General features: G+C 43.8%; 1 protein-coding gene across 1 annotated transcript in view; it reads right to left on the bottom strand.

Moving 5' to 3' along the window:
• Positions 1-8,940: 8,940 nt before the first annotated feature.
• Positions 8,941-22,563, bottom strand: part of LOC109917588 (glutamine--fructose-6-phosphate aminotransferase [isomerizing] 1-like) — a gene marked incomplete at its 5' end in the record, with an annotated part of 80,688 nt that continues 67,065 nt past the window's right edge. The window contains 4 exons of the mRNA XM_048616299.1: positions 8,941-13,197; positions 14,188-14,349; positions 20,078-20,245; positions 20,935-21,106. Of these exons, the coding sequence (XP_048472256.1) occupies positions 13,144-13,197; positions 14,188-14,349; positions 20,078-20,245; positions 20,935-21,106 (556 nt within the window). The remainder of the gene's footprint in view (positions 13,198-14,187; positions 14,350-20,077; positions 20,246-20,934; positions 21,107-22,563) is intronic.

The raw sequence follows: 22,563 nt of genomic DNA, 5'->3' as shown, positions 1-22,563 counted from the left end.
AAATGCAGGGTTACAGGGACAAGGGGTGAGTATGGGTGGGATTCTCTTCGGTGGGGGGGGGTACAGACTCGATGGGCTGAATGGCCTGTTTCCACACTGTAGGGGGTTTATGATTTTCAGTCCTTCATGGCCTACCCTGTAACCTTAAACTATGGCCCGTGGAGTCCCAAGTCATCAGGAACATTGCCCTGCATTTACCGTGCTTAATTGGAATGTTATACATTTCTATAAGAAACTACTGGAATAGTAGAACAGGCTGAAGTTTAATGTTCATATCTCGATTCAACCAGTGTTGGTTCCTTTTCTACCACAAAACAGCTATTATATCTTCAGACACCATACCAATTAAAACTATTATTCAATTAATATCCTCGTGGGCTGGGCAGAAACCTTTTTCTTTCCAATTACAGATTACGCTGAGTTAAACGACGGAGACGAGCCCAACTAATCAAAAGTATTTAATTTTGTAACTTCTGATGAAACATGACTCTACAACCTGTATCAATGTGTTCGTTTTAGAAAGACCATTTGACTTGTTCCAGCACTAAATAAAGGTTTGGACCCCCACTGTCTAGATGTCACTCTATTCACTGAAACAGTCTAATTATAACACAGTCACATCCAGTCCTTACATGAACCATTGCAACAGCAGTGAACCAGCTTGCAAATAAAACCCCAAAACAATGCAATCTTTGCTATTTATAAATAGTTGCACAAGGAGAAAGCTATTGCCGTTTTAGTCAAATAGCAGATAAAACAGCCTCGTACACAAAAACAAGATTGTAGAAAAAAGGACATCATCTGCAAGAATCTGGAAGCGTCTCCCCTAATGACTATGATTGGAACGTGCAAGGTGAACAGATTTAGAAAGTCCCAGCTGATGCCTCCCAGAATTAAGTTGTTTCTCCTCTATTAATTAAACGCACAAGCGTGTCAACGGTAAAACTAGCACTTGTTGCCTACCCCTAATTGCCCTCGAACAAAGTGGCTTGCCAGGCCAATTCAGAGGGCAGTTAAGAGTCAGTGATTTTTCTACCAGGTCTGGAGTCACATGTAGACCAGACCAGGTACGTATGGCAAAGTTCCTTCTCTAAAGGGTAATAATGAGGTGGAGATAACACAGTGCGGAGCTGGAGGAACACAGCAGGTCAGGCAGCATCAGAGGAGCAGGAAAGTTGACGTTTCGGGTCAGGACCCTTCTTCAGAATTCTGTTTCCGAAGAAGGGTCCCGACCCGAAATGATAACTTTCCTGTTCCTCTGATGCTGCCTGACCTGCTGTGTTCCTCCAGCTCCACACTGTGTTATCTCTAACTCCAGCATCGGCAGTTCTTGCTATCTCCAATAGTGGGCTGGATGAGCTTTTGCAGCAAGCAGTTTTTTTAAAATTCATTCACGGGGTGAGGGCATCACTGGCTAGGCAGCATTTATTGCCCATCCCTAATTACCCAGGGGGCAGTTAAGAGTCAACACATGGCTGTGGGTCTGGAGTCACATGTTGGCCAGACCAGGTAAAGATGGCAGTTTCCTTCCCTGAAGGACATTAGTGAACCAGATGGGTTTTTCCAACAATTGGCAATGGATTCATGGTCGTCATTAGACTGTTAATTCCAGATGTTTACTGAATTCAAATTCCACCATCTGCCATGGTTAGCTGTGGGTTGGTTGCCAAGTGCATAATGATGCCAACAGCATGGGTTCAATTCAGTATGATATCAGTATGAAGGTCACACTTTCTGAAACTCTGCCATCACCTGAGACATGGTGACCCCCAGGTTAAACCATCACCTGTCACCTCCTGATGAGACAGCAGCACTAGGGTCCAGTAAGATTACGGCAACTTCACCTTCTGATTGCGTCATGATCACCATCATTGAAACTAACTTACAATTCCAGATTTATTAATTTTACAAATAATTCATATTCTACCAGCTGCCATGGTGGGTCTTGAACCTTCGTTCCCAGAGCATTATTCTGACCTCTGGATTACTAATTCAGTGCCGTTACCATGACATCAGTGTCTGAATTGTCTGCCACATCCAAGGACAAATTCAGCCGATGCTCCTCATCACTGCTTCAGTTTAATAGTGTTAACACGTAGGTGGTGGGCATTGACAAAAATAAAAATACCTGGAGATAGTCCAAGGCCAGGAGAGGGCAGGACAGCAGTGATGCAGATCAACATAATCTTCATTCACACAAGAAGGCTCCTAGTAAACAGGACACAGCTTGCTAAATGCTTTCAAAGTTTCCTTTGACCAGTCTCACATAGACATTATGAGAGTTGATGCTGTTCCTGGTTTAACTACTACCTTATAAACTAGTCTTTGCTAGATTGAATTTTGTTGGCTACGTCCATGGAATCCCGACAGTGTGGAAGCAGGCCATTCTGCCCAGAGTCCACAGCGATCCTCCGCAGAGCATCCCACCCCTCCCCACTCTATCCCTGTAATCCTGCATCTCCCATGGCTAACCCACCTAGTCTACACATCTTTGGACTGCGGGAGGAAACTAGAGCACCCGGAGGAAACCCACGCAGGCACAGACACAGACAGAATGTCTGTCTGAAGTTTGAACAGTCAGCCAAGAGTGGAATTGAACCTGTGAGGCATCAGTACTAAGCACCAAGCCATCATGCCATCCAAGCATGACTATACCTACAGTGTTGATGTAGTTCACACTCGCTTCTAACAGTTGCCAGTGCCAGAACCTAAGCCCTATAATGATATGGAAACTGGGCATTGCAATGCAGCATGCAGGAAGAAAATACTTTTGCTGTCTTTGAAGAATCAAATGTCGCAACATTTTCCTTAAACAGTGAATAGCTGTTGTACAGTGAGTTATTTTTGACTCTCTTCATTAGACAGATCAGAGGTTGTGATAAAACAATTACAGTCAGAGATTATTGATAAATGGATTCCCTGTTGCAACCTCCATGTTTAGAAGTCACAGTTTAAGAAAACAAACACTTGGATCTTTTATCAAAAAGCTGAAGTAGGTGTTTGTGGGAGATTGGAATGAAAAGCCAATGACACAAAAGTATGGAACAAAGAAAAAAGCAATTTGATATCATTATATTCTTTTCACAGCACTTGTATGATTTACTAGCCCATAGACTCGACCACTCATTTAAACTCAAGGAACAATTCTGTAGGTGAGTTCCTTAAAACCAGCAACTGTCAAATATTCATTCTTCACCGCTCTGGGTCTTTGAATGCCTTCAGTTGATAGCCAGCCCCCTGCAGATGAAGAAATGTTCTGCCCCCCATGGAAATATTTGACTACCTTCCTGTAGGTGATCTATTCCTGTGACTATTTGTCTTTTGCCCAGCGACTTATTAAGATCCTTCTTAAAAGGTCCATTTCATCCTTGATTAGCATCGTAGACCATTGCAAGGATTTAAATGCACCTGAAACATGCTGACTGAGAAACTCTGGTGGATATCATAACATAAGCCATGATTAGCAACACATGGACATTGAAACAAGAATGCTACACAGAGGGTGCATTACAAGAGAGCTAATAATTTGATTGGAGGGTGAGGGGGAACAGGAGGGATGAGAAAAAGAAGTCAATTATTGTCGGCTGTACTTTGATCGAAGATGATCATCAGGTGACTGAACAGGCTGAGAGGGCAATTTACATGATTCAAATGGCCTTCCAGGGTAGTTCTGAGTAGAGACATTTTTGATTTAGTGGCCATTTTGCCACTAATTCTCCCTCCCCTATTTATGACACAACATCCCGCCCTTTCTCTTGCATCTCAGTTTTTCCTGTTTGCTTCCTCACCTCCCTCGTTTTGATAACTTAAATGCACGCCTTTATACAGGAGTATCCAACAGCATTCGAAATGGGAATCAGCAGACAATGAGGACAGAGAGTGAATGGAGGCAAAGAAGGGTTTGGTTGAGAAGCTGGGACTTTGAAGGAGGTTTTCAGAAATTGACAAACACTAGTAGCAAGGCTTTCTGAGTTAGAAACTGTCACTGATAGTGGAGTGAGGGAGGGGTTATAAACAGGCTCACATTGAGAAAAGAGGAACTGCAAACCAGGCCACAGGACTGAGAGATTGTTCAGGAAAGTATACGAGAACAGAAAGGCAGGCATTCACTTTTAACAACAAAAAAAATCTATACAACTTTCCAGTGATCAAATTATAAAGTTGCAATGGCAGCGATTGAGAATATTGCTGGGAAGGTTGTTTTTGCCAAACAAGTTCATAATTATGTACTTTACCTGATTCAATTTCTAGATATGTTTCCAACCAGTCCCTCAGGAGAATTTGCAATCATCGGAGCACTGGGGGAGCTTGCATTTTCTTTTATTATCTTTTCTGTGGTAAAAGCAATTTCCTGGGGCTTGGCCACTGTCTCCTGCTGAACCAGACTGTTTGCAACCTTGGCATTCACTCAACCACAAGCTGAGCTTCCAACCCCATACCTTGGCTATCTTAAAGTCTGACTAGCTTCTAGCTGCCCTAATAACACCATAATCTCAATCCATCTGCCACTGAAATGTTTAACTATGTCTTTGCCATCTACCATTATTCCAATGTTCTCCCATAGTTTTGTAACCTCCTCCTCCAGTATCACTGCTGCTGGTAGCTACTGCTGCCAAAAGCCCCTGGTTTCTCACACTCTGCCATCTTGTACTATCCTCCCACGTCCACAATGGCTCATCTGCAACTGCTACACAACATCCATCATTTATCTCCGGCTAGATGACACACTTATCTTCATTGGTCAGGACATTGAGTATACGAGTTGGGAGGTCATGTTGTGGCCTTCCAGGGCATGGGGTTTGGCCACAGTTGGAATACTGCATTCAATTCTGGTCTCCCTGCTATAGGAAATATGTAGGAATATATAGGGTTTAGAAAAGATTTACAAGGATGTTGCCAGGATTAGAGGGTGTGAGTTGCAGGGACAGACTGAATAGGCTGGGGCATTTTCCCCCCCCGGAGTAAACATTTCAGTGGCAGATGGATTGAGATTATGGTGTTATTAGGGCAGCTAGAAGCTAGTCAGACTTTAAGATAGCCAAGGTATGGGGTTGGAAGCTCAGCTTGTGGTTGAGTGAATGCCAAGGTTGCAAACAGTCTGGTTCAGCAGGAGACAGCGGCCAAGCCCCAGGAAATTGCTTCCGGAGTGTTGGAGGCTGAGGGGTGACCTTGTAGAGTTTATAGAATCATGAGGGGTGTGGATAGGGTAAATAGACAAGGTTTTTTTCCCTAGGGTGGGGGAAGTCCAAAATTAGAGGGCATAGGCTTAAGGTGAGAGGGGAAAGATTTAAAAAGGACCTGAAGTGTAACCTTTTCATGCAGAAGGTTGTGCGTGTAGAGAACGAGATGCCAGAGGAAGTGGTGGAGGCTGGTACAATTACAACATTTAAAAGGCAACTGCATGGGTATATAAATGGGAAGGGTTTAAGAGGGATATGGACCAAATGCTGGCAAATGGAATTAGGACAGATTGGGATGTCTGGTCGGCAGGGATGAGTTGGACCTAAGGGTCCGTTTCCATACTGTATAACTATATGCTGTCCTCCATTTGCTGTCTCTAGTAGCTTTTCATCCTAACTTTCAGTATATCACTGTCCTTCCGTCAAAAATCATAGAATTCATACAATCCCTACACGGGGAAACAGGCCATTTGGCCCATCGTAAATGTAAAGATAGTGGAAATTTGTTTCTTAAATAACTCTAAAAGGGAATCGGATACGTAGTCAAGGATCAGGAACTTGATAGGGTTACTGGCAAAAAGCAGGGATTGCATAGGCACTATCTACAGACTGTAAGAGCCAGCAAAGTCAAGATTGGGTGAAAGGCCCCTTTTCTGTGATTTAATAAAACCTCTCACTACCTCTGACTCTGGCCTTGTGTCTCACCCCTCTCCCTCTTCTCTGAATGGCAGGCACTCAACTAGGTTTATAAAGCATCCCTGGTTAACATGCTACATTAAATAAATATCACATAGAAAAACGAGCTACCATAGAAATACTACTTTTATCATTCTTCCTCTGCCTATCATTCTCAGTTTTTTTTTCTGATTATGCCTTGCATTCCATGTAAAAATATGTAAACCATTTTAAACCAGTCACAACCACTAATCAGAATGCGTTTCTCACCAAACACTTTCTCATCTAATTACTACATACCCAACAGTACCCTCATGCATTAGTAACGTCACATCATGCCCTTTCAGCTCCTTACTGCATACAGGACAGCACATGCCTGATAAAATGCACTGCTATGTTGTTGTCATGGAAGAGACCACATTGAACAGAGAAGCCTTAACATTATTTGGAAGAGAGTTTTTACACAAAGCAGAATTTTACAGCACAGAAATAAACTATTCTGCCAAACAGGTCTAGGCTGTGTTTATGCCCCATTGGAACCTCCTCCTACCTTCCCTCGCTTAGCACTCCAAGCAAATTTCTTCCCATGCCTTTATTATTTCTCAGATGCTAAGAATGGACAGATCCCCACTTGCCTGGGTGAGTGCAGCTCCAACAGCATTTCAGAAACTCAACACCATCCAGGGCAAAGCAGACCCGTTTGACTGGCCATCCATTCACCACCTTAAACGTTCACTCCCTCCACAGTGATGTTAAGTGGCAGCAATGTGTACCATCTTCAAGACACACTGTAGCAATTCACCAAGGCTCCAAACCCATGTCTAGAAGGACATGTGCAGTAGATACATGGGAGCACCACCCCCTGCAAGTTCCCCTCCCAACGACTGAACTACTATGATCTGCCTGTACTGCTCACAAAACAAAACTTTTCAGTGTACTTAGGTACATGTGACCACAACAAATCAAATCAAAACATCCTGACTTGGAAATATATTGTCGTCCCTTCAGTATTGCTGGGTCAATATCCTGGAACTCCCTCCCTACAGCATTGTGGGTCTACCTAAACAACAACTGTTGTGGTTCAAGATGGCAGCTCACCACCACCTTCTCAAGGGGCGATTAGGGATGGGCAATAAATGCTGACCAGCCAGTGACGCCATGAATGGAAAAAGAAATGCATTCACTTTCAGCTTGTGAACTTTTGTCTTAAAATTTACTTTTAATTGTTACTCATGAATTTACATTTTTTTGTCTTTATTCATTCATGGGATGAGGGTGTTGCTGGCTAGGCAGCATTTATTGCCCATCCCTAATTACCTAGAGGGCAGTTAAGAGTTAACCACATTGACAAATATTATGACGCCTGTATTAATAACAGAAGACACATGTGGTTGGCATTGTATTTTTCTTGTAAAAGTACATATAACAATAAATTCTAAATTCTAATTCTATTATTCGGAATAGTTTATCCCAAGATCCTAATTGGATTAATCAGTGACTACCTAATACTTTGCCGAGTATTTTGGACTCTTTTACAAATGAAAGCACTTTCTTTTACATCTATCCCATTAATTAAAAGATAGCTATCAATACATCCCTCAGTCTCTTCTTAAGGAAAAGAGCCCCAAGTCTCATCAGTTTTTCTATGCTATATCTTTGTCATGCTTTCTCTACCTTTTCCAGACGTTGCCGAACTGAACTCCAGGATAATAGGCTTGTGACCACGATAAGCATACCTGTGGAGTCCAACGGAGGACGAGACAGACGGTGACGTTTAACGCCCTGTAGGGAGGCAAGCCTCAGTGCGTCAAAATGGCTCAACAGTGGCAGCTGTTACAAGTGCTTGTAGGGTAGGCTGGTAAAACTGACAAACCTTTTGGGAAGTGTCAAAACCATTCCATTCCAGCCGCTGCTCAACAGAAATTCAAAAGGAAGAGACAATCTTTGACCAGCTTGGACCAGAATGTTTAAGATAGAAGAGAAGTAGGCCATTCAGCCTACTTCAGCAGTCAAGCCTGCTCCTCCATTCAATGAGATCAGGGCTGATCAGGTAATTGTCAAATCCAGTTTCTGCCCAGGGAATGCAAACGGGACACACATAGGAATGGTTACTCTTCAATCCTGGGCCAGGGTCGATTTAGCTCTGGATCAGAGCTAGACGGGAATTTTGCTACTGAAACTATCAATGTAAGGGGAAAAAAATATCACAGCGCACATCACAGATTGCTGACAAGTAACAATTATTTGAAGGAGTGAAGGGATAGAGCAAATTTTTTGACAGTAGGAAAGCTCCATTGGGCAAATGTTATTTTAATTCATTCCCAGGATGTGGTTGTCGTTCTGAAGCCTGGCATTTATTACCCATCCTCAGCTGCCCATGAGATGTAGACCACACAGTCCCTCGAGCCTGCTGTGCCATTGAAAACGATCATGTGATCTGCTGGTGTTTCAAAACTCCACATTCCCATCAACTTCGATAAGTCTCGATTTCCCTTCCTATCAGGAATCTAGCTCTGTCTTAAAAAATACATAATGACCTCCACCTTCATCACCTCCTAAGGCAGTAAAATTTCTAAAGTTGTATGTTTTCCTCTGGAGTGAGACAGGGGAAAGCAATTTGCCTCACCTTTATCCTAACAGGGCAACCTCTAATTTTAAATAGGGTCCCTCTTAAGTAAAGTTTCTGGACTTACCCACAACAGGAAACTTCACTTCCATGTCCATCTTGTCAAGACTGTTCAGGATCATAAAAATACCTGCTTCCTTTCTCTTTACTGGCTGAGGTAATATGCTTAGGAGGTGCTGACTGATAAACCTAGGCAGGTTGCTGCATTGCATCCAATATATAGAGGACACAGCTCCCAAAATATAGCCGGAATCTCTAAATCATTTGCATGGTTTGGGAACTAAACTCCCATTAGATTCCATTAACACAATCCATCATTCCACTGAAGCCAATGATACGATCCTGTTTCCATCAGCATCTAGCCCAGGTACTAGCATCCGACTCAGTGTTCTCCATCTGGTGTCTTCTAGCTTCGAAAAAATGTACAACCACTTCAAAAAGGAGAGCCAAACACTTAGGTGGTGGATTCTAAAGTTTTATTTAAATTGAGCTTACAAAGCCATCCACATTGTTGAGAAAAATACACAAACCCACCTCCTTTACAGTTGTGTGTACATACAATGCACCCCAAGCAGAGAGTTGCTACGTGTCAGCTACCCCCTACTCTCAAACTTTGTGGATTTAGACAAACACAAGTTCAAGTGTAATGGCATTAGCCTCCTCCATAAGAGAGAAAAATTAAAGTTCAAAAGCAGCCAAAAAATATTCTAGTCAAGGAGTGACTCTATCCTCCTTATAACCTGGTGATTCCAATCGGTAAATTGAGAACCCTTTTTAAACAGGGATTAAAATACTAGAGAAAGCAAGCCAGGATATGCTTCTGGGAGAAGAATTTGCTTGTGGAACAAACTTGACAGGCTCCATACAACACTCTACTCTCAGAAACCCTAGACTCCACGCCAAGCCTGTTGTTACCCCCTGGTTTTGTTTGTAGGCACTACACACTACAATTCAGACTTGCTGTTCCCCTGTTACTGTAGGCCAGCAACTCTCATTTGCTTCACAGCACAAAAAGACAACTGGCCCCAGGCCCTCAGCTGCCAGGGGAATGGGGAGCTATAGATGCAGAAAAAACTACAGACTTCCACCGCTCTCTGCGAAACTGCAATCAGCAAAAAAAAATCTCAATTTCCTTCTTATTATAGTGATGTGCCACGTGTAAAGTTCATGTTCTTAATGCACATCAGAGATAGTTTAACAAATTCACTACTGTATGTAAAATATCCAGATTGGCTCTAGAGAATTCCAACATTCTGGAAAAAGGGCAAAGCCTTTCCAGAAGTATGTTAATTTGCATCGTCACAGTATTACATCATACCATGTTGCGAAGATGTGAATTTAATCTGGGAGTACAAAATTGAGACTGTAACCATGTAGAACTGTTGGAGATTGAGAGGAGTTTGTGGGAGAATTTGACCTCGAGTCAGACAGCATGAATTAAAAGATCAAGGAGGATGGCCCTCATAAAAGGATAGTGAGGAATGGACTGCAATTGGAAATTAGAAGAGAAAAATGGAAAGAAAGGATCTCAAGATGGTTTTTAAAAAGTAGAAAGCCTGACAACTGTATTACTTTTTAAATTTATTCATCCTTGGGCTGTGGGCATCACTGGTAAAGCAGGAATTGATTAAAGATTCTAGCTTGCCCTTGAGAAGGTGGCAATGAGCTGCCTTCTTGAACCACCATAGCCCAGTTGGTGTAGAGACAACCATAGTGCTGTAGGGAGGGAGTTGCAAGATTCTGGCCCAGCAATGAAGGAACGGTGATCTATGCTCATTCAGGATGCAGTGTGAGGTTAAGGAAAACTTGCAGGCGATGGTACTTGCACCTACTTTGTCCCACCAAGCAAGCAGAACATCCAAAGATGTGCAAGTTAGGTGGATCGGCCATGCTAAATTCCCCCATAGTGTCCAGGGATGTGCAGGCTAGGTGGGTTAGCCAGGGTAAATGTGGGATTATATGGGGATTGGGTGGGATGCTCTTCAGAGAGTCAGTGTGGACACAATGGGCCAAGTGGCCTCTTTTTACACTTTAGGGACCCTATGATTCTACATATATTTGGAAGGCAGTGTCATTGGAGCTTTGGTGAATTGCTGCAGTGTATCTTATCGATGTGACACACACTGCTGCTGCTAAGCACTGGTGGTGGAGGGGGTGAATGTTTAAGCAGGTGGATGGAGCGCTTTGTCCTGCTTTGTGTTAAGATGTAGCTGGGTGCAAGTGTCAGATAATGGTAGGAGTACTCTGTTCCAGTTATGTTGTTAGTTTGTGTGGATGATGTATTACTGTCATTCTACTGATTTTAGGGAATGTTATCTATAGTATCAGAAAGGGCGGTGTGCAGGAGGTTAGGCAATGTTAACCAGGGTTCTAGCGCCCGCTCACAAAGGCATTCGTGATTACAGAATGCAGACATGACTGACTGGGGCAGTGGACTAACCAGTGGATAGTCAGCCAACAGAAGGGTGATCCCTTGTGCAATGTACCACAAGCACTGGGGGGAGGTTGGAGGCACCCATTCCCAGTGCAAATGGAAGAGGAAGGGAAGTAGCTGGAGGAGGTGGAGAGATTAGGCAGGTTGAGGTTTCTAACAGACATGAAGACTGACTTTCTCAAGGCACTGTCCCTGCTCCCCCTCCCAAAGCAAGGAAAGGAGGCCTGTCCAGTATTCGCGACTGTTATAAGGTAGTGGTTAACACAGTATTTGTTAATTTGGAATCCCTCAATTATGCAGGCTGAGAGATAATTCTTCTGGCTTCACTAAAGGAGGTCAGAGTTAGGAAGAGGTCAATAAATTGCCATTTTGATGATAACAACATAAAGATAAATGAAATTCTGAGGTGGTTGACTTGGTCACCGAGCTGGCTTGTTCTCGTTCAGATGTTTCGTCACCATGCTAGGTGACATTGTCAGTGGAGCCTTTGATGAAGTGCTTGGAATTATACTATTTGGTCCATTATGGTGAATAGTGTCATTTCCGGTTTTGATCTGAGTGGGTTTGTATATGGACTCCAATTCTGAGTGTTTGTTGATTGCATTATGGGTGGAGAACCATGCCTCTAGGAATTCCCGTGCATGTCCATGTTTGGCTTGGGCTACTATGGTTACTATGACAGACTGGAAGGAAACTAGCCATCAGAATACATGAACATCAGCTAGCAGCAAAATGGTACGACAAACTCTCCTTAATATCGGTACACTCAGACAATGAAGACCATCAGTTTAATTGGGACAAAGTAACCATAGTAGCCCAATACAAACATAGACACGCACAGGAATTCCTAAAGGTATGGTTCTCCACCCATAATGCAATCAACAAACACACTGAATTGGAGCCCATATACAACCCACACAGATCAAGACCAGAAATGACACTACTCTCCATAACGGACCAAACAGTATAAATTCCAAGTGGAGTAGAATAATATCGCTTCGTCAGAGGCCTCACTGATGATGTCACCTAGCATGGTGATAGAACGTCTGAATGACAACAAGCCAGCTCGGTGAGCAAGTCTACAACCTCACCCACAACCCGAGCTACAGATCTTTGCCAAAACTTTGAAATGAAGTTCTATAAAATTCGAATTACCATTTGCAGGAAGGGCAAAGAAGGGTTAATAGTTAGTGCGTTACATGAGGCAGTGGCAGAAGCAAAGGAATATTTATCAAAAGCCCTCTGTGGATTATTTCCCCAAGGACAATCTGTATATTAATGCAGTACGCTTTCCAGTGTTCAGAGAGTGAACAGCAAGATAGATTTAAAATCAGTATAAATGCAGGTCAACAAAATAAAAAGGAATTTTAAATCTACAGAAAAACTTTGGGAGTTATGTCATGCATTCTAGGGGTGTAGATTTATCAGCATTAGGAGGCAGCTTTATGAATCTGGTCTCCTGGTGTGAAGTCTTACAGGCAGGAGCACATTATCAATGAATTTGAGCTTGTACTCCCCACAATTTTCCTGCACGGATAAAGTCCTCATTGACTGGAGGAGATTGACACCCTCTGTCCAGGAACCAACTTTCACCAAGGACCTCTTGATTTCAAAATGCTGGCAAATGGACCTAGATTAATTTAGGATATCTGGTCAGCATGGACGAGTGGGACCAAAGGGTCTGTTTCCATGCTGTACAACTCTCTGACGTCCCATTTCAGCATTCCTATGTTTATTCAAATGTCACTGGAGGTCATCCATGCTCCTCAGCGTGAAAAATAAACAGCAGTGGGAAAACAAGGAACTAAAAGCAAAAATCTAGCAATAATTTAAATGGAGGAAGTTGCCGTAAACACAATTCCATTTCCCAGCTGCACATTTGTGTTGGCCTCACAAAAATCATCACACTGTCAGTGAGGTTTTTAAAAATACTGCCTCCACTACAGTGGCTAAACAATTTGGTATGAAAGAGCTTTTAAAAATGTTCCAAGCATTAGGAAATAATAGACTAGAAAGCTATTCTGTGCCCCATATGATGGAGGCCAATGTATTCCTGAAAGTTTCATTACATTTTGTTGACAAAAGAATTCCTGTTGCCCAAAAATACAAGCTAAGAGTAAACTGAATTGTCTGTGAACATTGCTCCTGTTTCCAGTAAGGCGTACTCAGCCCCCAGAAAATTGACACAGTCTCTAGCCATCATGCAGACTCACAATTTACATACCAACTCACATTGGCACGTAATCTGCTTCAATCTTCCTCAGTCGCTTGTTGTCATCCACCTTGAGTTGGTTAAACGTGTTGGAAGAGATTTGTGAGAGGAAACCACCAAGTGGGGATCAGGCATGTAAAAAGATTTAAAAAAAATACAGAATGTGAGCCTTTGAGTGAAGTATTCAGACGGATCTTTCCTTCAGAGAACGCATCTGCGAAGGAGCAAGTGCCTTTACAATGCGTGGGAGGTTTTGTTTACACTACAAACTGAGAGCTTCAAAGCAAATTTTTTTTGAGGAAAAATCTTCAAATCTCAAAGGCAAAGTGAAAGATGCTGTTTCAGCTCTTCCAAGTCCCCGCTCAAGGGAACAAAAAACTTCACTTCTGCTGCCACATTAATGTTGGATGTTGTAAATTCGTTGTTTTGAGTCCAAGGTGAAGCACATTGGGATCAACTCTGCTTCAGTCTCTGAACTGGACTAGCCCCTGGAGTTACAGCAAAACTCCCTTCACTGAAGCCAATTTATAAACAGGTATTAAGGTGGGAAAGTCCCAGGAGGACTGTAGGACTGCTTTCTCATTAGAGGGAGATAGGCGATTGTTGGTGAGTTTAACCCAAGGGTCACATGCTCCAGGTGAGGGACGTGGTTGGGAAGGCGGGGCCTTCACGGTAACCACAGCTGGCAAGAGAATTGTTGACATCACCCTGCATCGCAAACCAGCTATCCAGCCAACTGAGCTAACTGACTCCCAATACAGGCTGGTGAGATTGGGCAAAATTTGTTAACTCTTGGGTCAAATGTGTGATCTTTATAAGTTTTGAGCACGATAAAACACATCTTAGGGGCCCTCTTGTGGTACAGCAGTAGTGTCCCTCCCCCTGAACCGAGAGACCTGGATTCAAGTCCCACCTGCTCCAGAGATGGGAAATAACATCTCGGAACAGGTTGATTAGAAGATAAAAAGGAGGTTAAATTAAAAACAAAACACGTCTCTTGATTGTTCACCCATTCCAAGAACCAATAGTGCATTATATTTTGGATGAAGCAACAACTCACATCATAGCCTCTGAGGACAGCGAGGTGGAAAGCTAGAAGCTGGAGAGGGATAACACTGAGGATTCCTTGCAGGCAATCCACTGTGTGGGGAACCTTGATTGCACGGTAAGCATTCTTCATGGTCTCCTCATCATTCTTCTCGCAAATCAGGATGGGTCGCCCCTACGGAACACAAACACAGCTTTGTAAACATTGTCCAGTCCCTGTCCAGCAAGCTTCGAATGTCGTACCAGCTACACCCTCCTAAATTCAGATCCCAATCCCTGGAAACAGCTCATGCTCCACAATTACAGGAATCGTGCCAAAACCTTCACGGTAATAAACAGGAAAATAAGGATGAGGTTTAATGAGATGCATCAGATTTACCAGGACATTGCCGGGTATGGAAAGATTGAGTTATAAGGAAAGGCTGGATAGGCTGGGACTTGTTTTTCATTGGACCGTAGGAGGTTGAGAAGCAACTTTATAGAAGTTTATAAAATAATAATGGCTATAGATAGAGTTAATGGTAGGTGCTTTTTCCCTAGAATGGGGGATTTCCAGACTAGGGGGCACATTTTTAAGGTAAGTGGAGAGATTTAAAAAAGACATGAGGGGTACATTTTTTTTTACAAAGAGGGTCATTTGCATATGGAACGAACTTCCTGCAGAAGTGGTGGATGTGGGTACAATTACAATGTTTAAAAGACATTTGGATGGATATATGAATAGGAAAGGTTTGGCAGGATATGGGCCAGGAGCAGGCAGGTGGGACTAGTTTAGTTTGGGATTTATGTTCAGCATGGACTGGTTGGACCGAAGGGTCTGTTTCCATATTGTATGACTCTACGATTATGACTCTAAGTGCTGGGTGCATTCACCCTGGCCAATGGGTACATGGTCAAGGCACATCCAATGTGGCATTGGGTAATTCCAATGTTCTGGACTGACCACTAGTCAGCAGAACGATGGCTGGTCTGTCAAGGAGAATTAAACCTGGTCTGAATTTTACATGGAAACATAGAATATTGCTGCAAGAGTAGGCCACTCGGCCCTTCCAGTCTGCACCACCATTCAATACGATCATGCAATTTCAGTATCCCATTCCCGCTTTCTCTGCGTACCCCTGGATCCCTTTAGCTGCAAAGGCCATGTCCAGCTCCCTCTTGAATATATCTAACAAACTGGCCCCAACAGCTTTCTGCGGGAGAGAATTCCACAGGTTCACAGCTCTGCATGAAGAAATCCTTCCTCATCTCAGTCCTGAATGGCTTACCCCTTATTCTAGTGATTTTGGCCTGCATTCACTGTTAATACTCGACTGGATCTGACAACAACTTCAGGAGCCAGCATTTGTGCAGTTTGACATGGAAATCTAGAAGCTGTTATCAGTACTCCATGGAGTTCTGACAGAGCATGCTCTGTAGATGTCCATCCAGACTGCAATCCTGAAGCAGCAGTGAATTCACAAGAAACCTCCACTTCTATATTGTCGGTCTGGTTATAAGAAGCTTTGAAAACATTACATCTGATTAAGTAACTTCAAACTGGGTTTTTATACAGTATACTAAGCAGCCTCGCTGATCCTAGAAACTAATTTTCAATTAGGTGCGGTACAGCCATGATCCTACAGAATGGCAGAGCAGGCTCGAGGGGCTGAATGGTCTACACCAGTCCCTATTTCTTGTGGTCTTACGTCAGATTTCTCTTTATGATAGAAAGCATTAGATGAGGGGATGGCGTGCAGGGATATTGGGTAAGGCAGGAGACTGGCACTAGGTCATAGTACCAGTGCAGGCACAATAAGCTGAATGGCCTCTTTCTGCACAATAACAATTCTGTAAGGTACCACAACTTTAAAATATCTGTACTTTTGAAGTTTGTGATATTTTTACCAATCTTAAATCAATGCTCCACTACCTAGAGACTTGTAATAGAATGGAAGGATAGTCAAGTGTTTTTAATGACAGAGTTGCTGTCTGTGAGAATATTTTAATGTGATTGGTGGCTCAGCTTTCTCATTGACATCATCACAGGCTGGATGCCTGGCCACTTCCTTGTCTCTAAACTGTCGTACAGATCAGGTAAACCCAAACCAGAGAAATTGTTAAGTACTTTCAGGCAACTGGCTCTGCCTTAACAACGGAGCACAAAAGCTAGCCACTGATGTTGGAGTTGAAGATGTTGCTAGGTGGGTTACACGAGGCTGGAATCTGCACACTGTCCCCGATTTCGAAGTCCACAGCGCTAGATCAAAGCTGACCCCTCCTCTCGCCGAGGGTGGCTCAGTGGTGAGCACTGCTGTCTCACAGCACCAGGGACCCAGCTTCAATTCCACCCTCGGGTGTCTGCCTGTGTGGAGTTTGCACATTCTCCCTGTGTCTGCGTGGGTTTCCTCTCACAGTCCAAAGATGTGCAGGTTAGGTGGGTTGGCCATGCTAAATTGCCCATAGTGCTCAGGGATGTGTAGCTTAGGTGGGTTATAGGGGGATGGGTCTGGGTGGGATGCACTGAGGTTTGGTGTGGACTTGTTGGGCCGAAGGGCCTGTTTCCACACTGTAGGGATTCTATGGATTCTATGATTCTCCCAACGAAGCATACACACCTTGCCCAGTCTCTCCAGTGCCACCTGCTGAACACTTCCAGCATTTTCTAGTTGATGCTTTAACTACACCACTCACCCCATTCCCTCCCATTATCACCTCCCCTCCAAACTGTCACTGAGGGACAACCTCAGGCGTTTCTTGCAATCCACTGCCTGGAAGTCGGAGCAACGTGTGGCTGTAAATGCGTGGGTTGACATTTGACAGGTTCACTGGGAGGTACGGTCCCACTGTCATGGATCTCCCAACCTCTCACAAGGGCGCCCATTCACCTTCAATGGGCCTCATTTAAAACAACAAGCCAATCTGAGGTGGAACGATGCTGAGAGATGACGGAGGTTTGATCAGTAGGGTTGACAGCTGACACAAAAATGAACAAAGCGAGGGAATACATGGTGGTGGACAGTCAGACCCAAGAAATTGCAGACCTTCGGTGGGATCTTGGTATGCTCATTCATGGATCCTAGAGGCGCCGCAGGACAGGTAGACAGGGTGATTAAGAAAGTACATGGGATACCTGCATTGAACAGCCACAGAGTCGTACAGCACGGAAACAGACCCTTCGGTCCAACTTGTCCACGCTGACCAGATGTCCTAAACTCCGTGACTTTCAAGAAACAATTACGTATTTCCAAGTCAGGATGCTGATGCATTCAATAGAAGAACAGGAAGGATTATGATGGGACTGTGTAAGATGTTAGCTAGAGCACAGCCAAAACATTGTGTTGCCACATCATAGGAAGGATGTTATGGCATTAGAAAGGATGCAGGGGAGGTTCACGAGGATGTTGCCTGGGCTGGAGTGTTTCAGCTATGAAGAGAGATCAGAGAGGCTGGGATTGTTTTCCTTAGAAGAGAAGGCTGTGGGGCAGACCTGACTGAAGTCAACAAATTATGAGGGGCATAAATAGGGTGGATAGGAATAAGCATTTCCCTTTCATAGAGGGGTCAATAACCAGTAAGCATAAACTTAAGGGAAGGAGCAGGAGTTTAGAGGACACTTGGGAAAAATGTTTTCACCTAGAAGGTGGGGGAGGTTGGGGGGGGGGGGGGGGGGGGGGGGCGGGGGGCCGGGTTTATATGGAACTGACAGTTTTAAAGTTAGAGGTGGAAATTTAAAATGTACTTCGGTGAACACCTGAAATGTCACAGCCTACAAAGGTTACAGGCCAAGTGCTAGAAAATGGGATTACAGTAGTTAGTGGTTGGAGACCAGTGCAGACATGATGGGCTGGAGGGCCTCTTTCTGTGTTGTAAAGACTATGTGGAAGATTACAAATCAGCTCATTGGCAAGTCTCCCTCAGAGGAAAATCTAGATTTGGGTGGTGAAGGTGGCATTTGGTACACTTGCCTTTCCTGGTCAGTGCATTGAGTGTAGGAGTTGGGAAGTCATGTTGTGGCTGTACATTGGACATTGGTTGGACCACTTTTAGAATACTGTGAAACAAAACAGATGTTGCTGGAAAAGCTCAGTAGGTCTGGCAGCATCTGTGAAGGAAAAAAACAGAGTTAACGTTTTGGGTCCAGTGACCCTTCCTTAGAATACGGTGTTCAATTCTGGTCTCCCTGGTATAGGAAATATATAGGAATATATAGATTCAGAAAAGTTTTACAAGGACGTTGCCAGGGTTGGAAAGCTTGATGTATAGGGAGAGGATGAAGAGGCTGGGGCTATTTTCCCGGGAGAGTTGGAGGTTGAGGGGTGACCTTATAGAGGTTTATAAAATCATGAGGGACATAGGTAGGGTGAATAGCCAAGGTGTTTTCCCCAGGAAGGGGGAGTCCAAAACTAGAGGGGAACATTTTCACACACAGGGTGGTGTGTGTATGAAATGAACTGCTGGAGGAAGCGGTGGAGGCTGGTACTATTACGACATTTAAAAGGCATCTGGATGTGTACATGTACAGAAGATTTTAAGAGGGATATGAACCAAATGTTGGCAAATGGGACTAGATTAATTTAAGATATCTGATCAGCACGGATGTGTGGGACCAAAGGGTCTGTTTTTGTGCTGTCTAACTCTAGGATTCTAACTTACACAGGACAAAGGGCACTCTCAGAACCTGCTCTCCAAGCTGCTTCCTTTAGAAGCCACACAAACTCGCACTTCAAGAAAAAATATTCCAAACACAGACACTGCAGAATTACAGCTGCAGACTTTAAATTCACAACACCATCTTCAGAGCCTCCTTTCTTGAATTTGGCAAGCCAGACCATACAAATGCCAGGACAAACCAGATCAATTTCAGGCATCTTCACTGATCTGGAAGCAAGTTTACATAAATCACCGGGGGGGGCTCTAATGCCTTTCCTCATCCAGATTTTGTGAATGGTTCTGGTGTGGTGTGAGCTCACTGTTGGCTGTGACATGCCAGGGTCGCATGCAGTCAAGGCGAAGAGCAGAATCCTGAAATCCTGCTCTGACACTAGTTACCAAGTTGTCAAGGTTCAAAGGGAGGATCATGGCAAATCACGGCTACCTCTGGTTGGCGACCCATTAATGTTGACATGGATATTGAGTGGGAGAACATTATATGTCATAAACATGCTGAGGGTCATGTAACCCATTTCCAGTCCTGTAAACAGCAGTCTGGGTAAAAACCCTGCAGCTTGACGATAATCTCCAATTGCTGGAAGTTGATGACTAAGGAAAGGGGTTCATAACATGGCCAAACAATTTGAGCATCAACCTGCAAATCACATGGCAACAAGGGACAGTAAGAGCATGACAGACTTTCAGATAGGCACATAATGGAAAGTAATCAGAACCTCAACCATCACTATCCACAGCTCTGGATTACAACAAGTTTAAAATATGACGTGTTGCCACAGCAACCTAAGCTTCCCGAGTGACATATACCACTGCCAGCATGAAGCAGTTTAGGGGAGGCAATGTGTTAATGGTATTAACACTGGACTATTATTCCAGAGACTCAGCTAATGTTCTGGGCACCCGGGCTCAAATCCCGGCACGGCAGAATTTGAATTCAATAAAAAACCCGCAATAAAAGGGTCTAATGATGACCACAAAACCATTGTCAATTGTCAGGAAAAACTCATCTGGTTCACTAATTCCCTTCGAGGAAGGAGACTTGCCACCCTTACCCAGCCTGGCCTGCATGTGACTCCAGGCCCACAGACTCTCAGATGCTCTGTAGGGATTGGCAATAATTGTTGGCCTGGCCAGCGATGCCCGCATCCCATGAACGAATAAAATAATTCCCTGGCTTTCATGGACATGGACCCCCCAACACACAGCCAAATCCCCTCCGTATGCACCCGCCCCCCACAAAAATCAAACATTACCTGACGTGCCACCACTTGCTGCAATGCATTCTGACACTTGACAAATGTGGGGTCCCTCATGACCACCATGATGACAGGCATCCGATGGTCCACCAGTGCCAGCGGGCCATGCTTTAATTCTCCGGCCAGGATTCCCTCCGAGTGCATGAAAGTAATCTCCTTAATTTTCTGCAACAGATATTTCGAGAGAGATAGGTGTTCATTTCCACTTGTGCATACCAGTGGCAGAGAGAGAGTGCCTCACGCTATGATTTAAAAGAAAATGCTTTATTCATGCTTATTACAGTGATCAGACCGTGAAAAAATGTGGCATTTGATAAATTAATTGCTTTTCAGCTTTATCTTGGTGGTTAGCACTGCTGCCTCACAGCATCAGGAACCCAGATTTGATTCCACCCGCCTGTGTGGAGTTTGCACATTCTCCCTGTGTCTGCGTGGGTTTCCTCCGAGTGCTCTGGTTTCCTCCCACAGTCCAAAGGCGTGCAGGTTAGGTGGAGGGGCCATGCTAAATTGCCCATAGATTCCTAGGATGTGCAGGCTAGGTGGGTTAGCAAGAAGTGCAGGGTAGCAGGGATAAGGTAGAGGGTTGGGTTCGGGTGGGATACTCTTCGAGGATCAGTGTGAATTCAATGGGCCAAATGGCCTCCTTCCACACTGTAGGGGTTCTCCGGTTTGAAGGCAATATCTACACGAGCAATGAGCCTCAAGTCCTCTGATTTAAGAATATCATGAAGAGATTTTAACATAAATATTGCACAAATTCAAATTCAGCACAACTATTGAACAGAGTTAACTGCAGTGGAATTTGTTCCTTCATGGAGTCAATTTGCCCTGACTGAAACTTGAGTGTTACTCACCAACGCCCCCTCCAGGCAAGTAGCATAATGATAACCACGGCCCATAATGAGCACAGACTTCTGCTGATACAGCTCGCTTGCTAATCTCTGGATCTCCTCGTCTGAGCTCAGAACTTCCTTTATTTGGTCTAGAAAAACAACATCGGGGGAATTAAAACAGTAATCAGAATTACTGTCAGGGAGCCGCTAATGTTTTAATCTTATGTCGGAAAAGCTAAGGGAAGGGTTCTGTTTAACACGAGATGAGGCAGTACGCTCTCAACAGCAATATGGGGCTTTCATGAATTTGCAATCTGCCAAAAAAGCTTTCGACAATTTGGGTACTTGATATACATCCAATGCTGCATAAACATTACAACAACTTGCAATTATATTATCCTACAGTGTGGCAAAGAATCCCAAGGCATTCAGTATCTCCCAATCTGACAGTTCCCAAACAAAGGGAGTTTTGGAAAATTAAAACCAATGCATCAACTATCTCACTCGCCACTTATTTTAAGACCTTAGCATGAAATCCGTCAGGACATAGATCCTCGTTAATACTCAGCTCCAACAATGTGCTCAGTATCACTTTTCTGGTGATTGCAATTTTCCTGTGTTCCTCCTTCTCTTCCATTTCCCAGGAGCAGCAATTAATCAGGAAATGGGAGGGATGAACTCCACAGGCTCGGTGGTTTAACATCGGTCAGAGGGAAAACGTTAGAGGTTAATACTCAAAGACGTTATCGCAGGGTGTTTAGAGGAGTACAAGGCAATCAGGCAATGTCAACATGGTTTTGTGGAAAGGAAATCATGTTCAAACAATCTACTGGATCTCTGAGAACATTACACGTTCTATGGACGAAGGGGAGGTGGTGGACATACGTGCTTAGCTTTCCTAAGGCATTTCATAAAGGGCAGGTCATGATGTACAGTGTATTAGCATATTGGCATAGATAGAAGATTGTCTGGCTAACAGGAAGCAGAGAATAGGCATTATTGGATACATTTCAGGTTGGCAACATGTAACAGTTGTGTGCTGGGATCTCAACTGTTTACAATTTATATAAATGAGTGAGTTAGACGAAGGGATGGAAGGCATGGCAGCAAGGTTTGCTAATACAAACGTAGGTATGAATTTGTGAAGAGGACACAAGGACAATGCAAATGGATACAAATAGAATAAGCGACTGGGCAAAGAGTTGGAAAATGGAGTACAATGTGGGAATGTGTGAAATTGTCCATTTCAAGGAACAAAAAAGCATATTATCGAAACTTTGAGACACAGAGGATCTGGGTGCCCTGATGTATGAACCTCCGAAGATTAGTACGCAGGTACAGCAAGTAATTAGTAAATGTCATAGAATGCTTTCTTTAATGCAAGAGGAATTGAATACAGATGTAGGGAGGTTACAGTTCAGTTGAACAGGACATGGATGAGACCACTCCTGGAGTGCTGCGCACCCATTTTTAAGGGAGGATATCATTGTATGATAAGGAGCTCAGAGAAGGTTTACCAGATGAATACCTGGAATGGGAAGGTTGGCTTATGAGGAAAAGTTAGCCAGACTAGGCTTGCATCTGCTGGAGTTTAGAAAATGAAAAAAAAAAATGACTTGATTGAAGTGCACAAGATCCTGAGGGGTCTTG

Source organism: Rhincodon typus, chromosome 34, assembly GCF_021869965.1.
Source record: "Rhincodon typus isolate 14 chromosome 34, sRhiTyp1.1, whole genome shotgun sequence".
Taxonomy (NCBI): Eukaryota; Metazoa; Chordata; class Chondrichthyes; order Orectolobiformes; family Rhincodontidae; genus Rhincodon; species Rhincodon typus.
The sequence above is the reverse complement of the archived record's forward strand: the minus strand, read 5'-3'. Positions and strand labels throughout refer to the sequence as shown.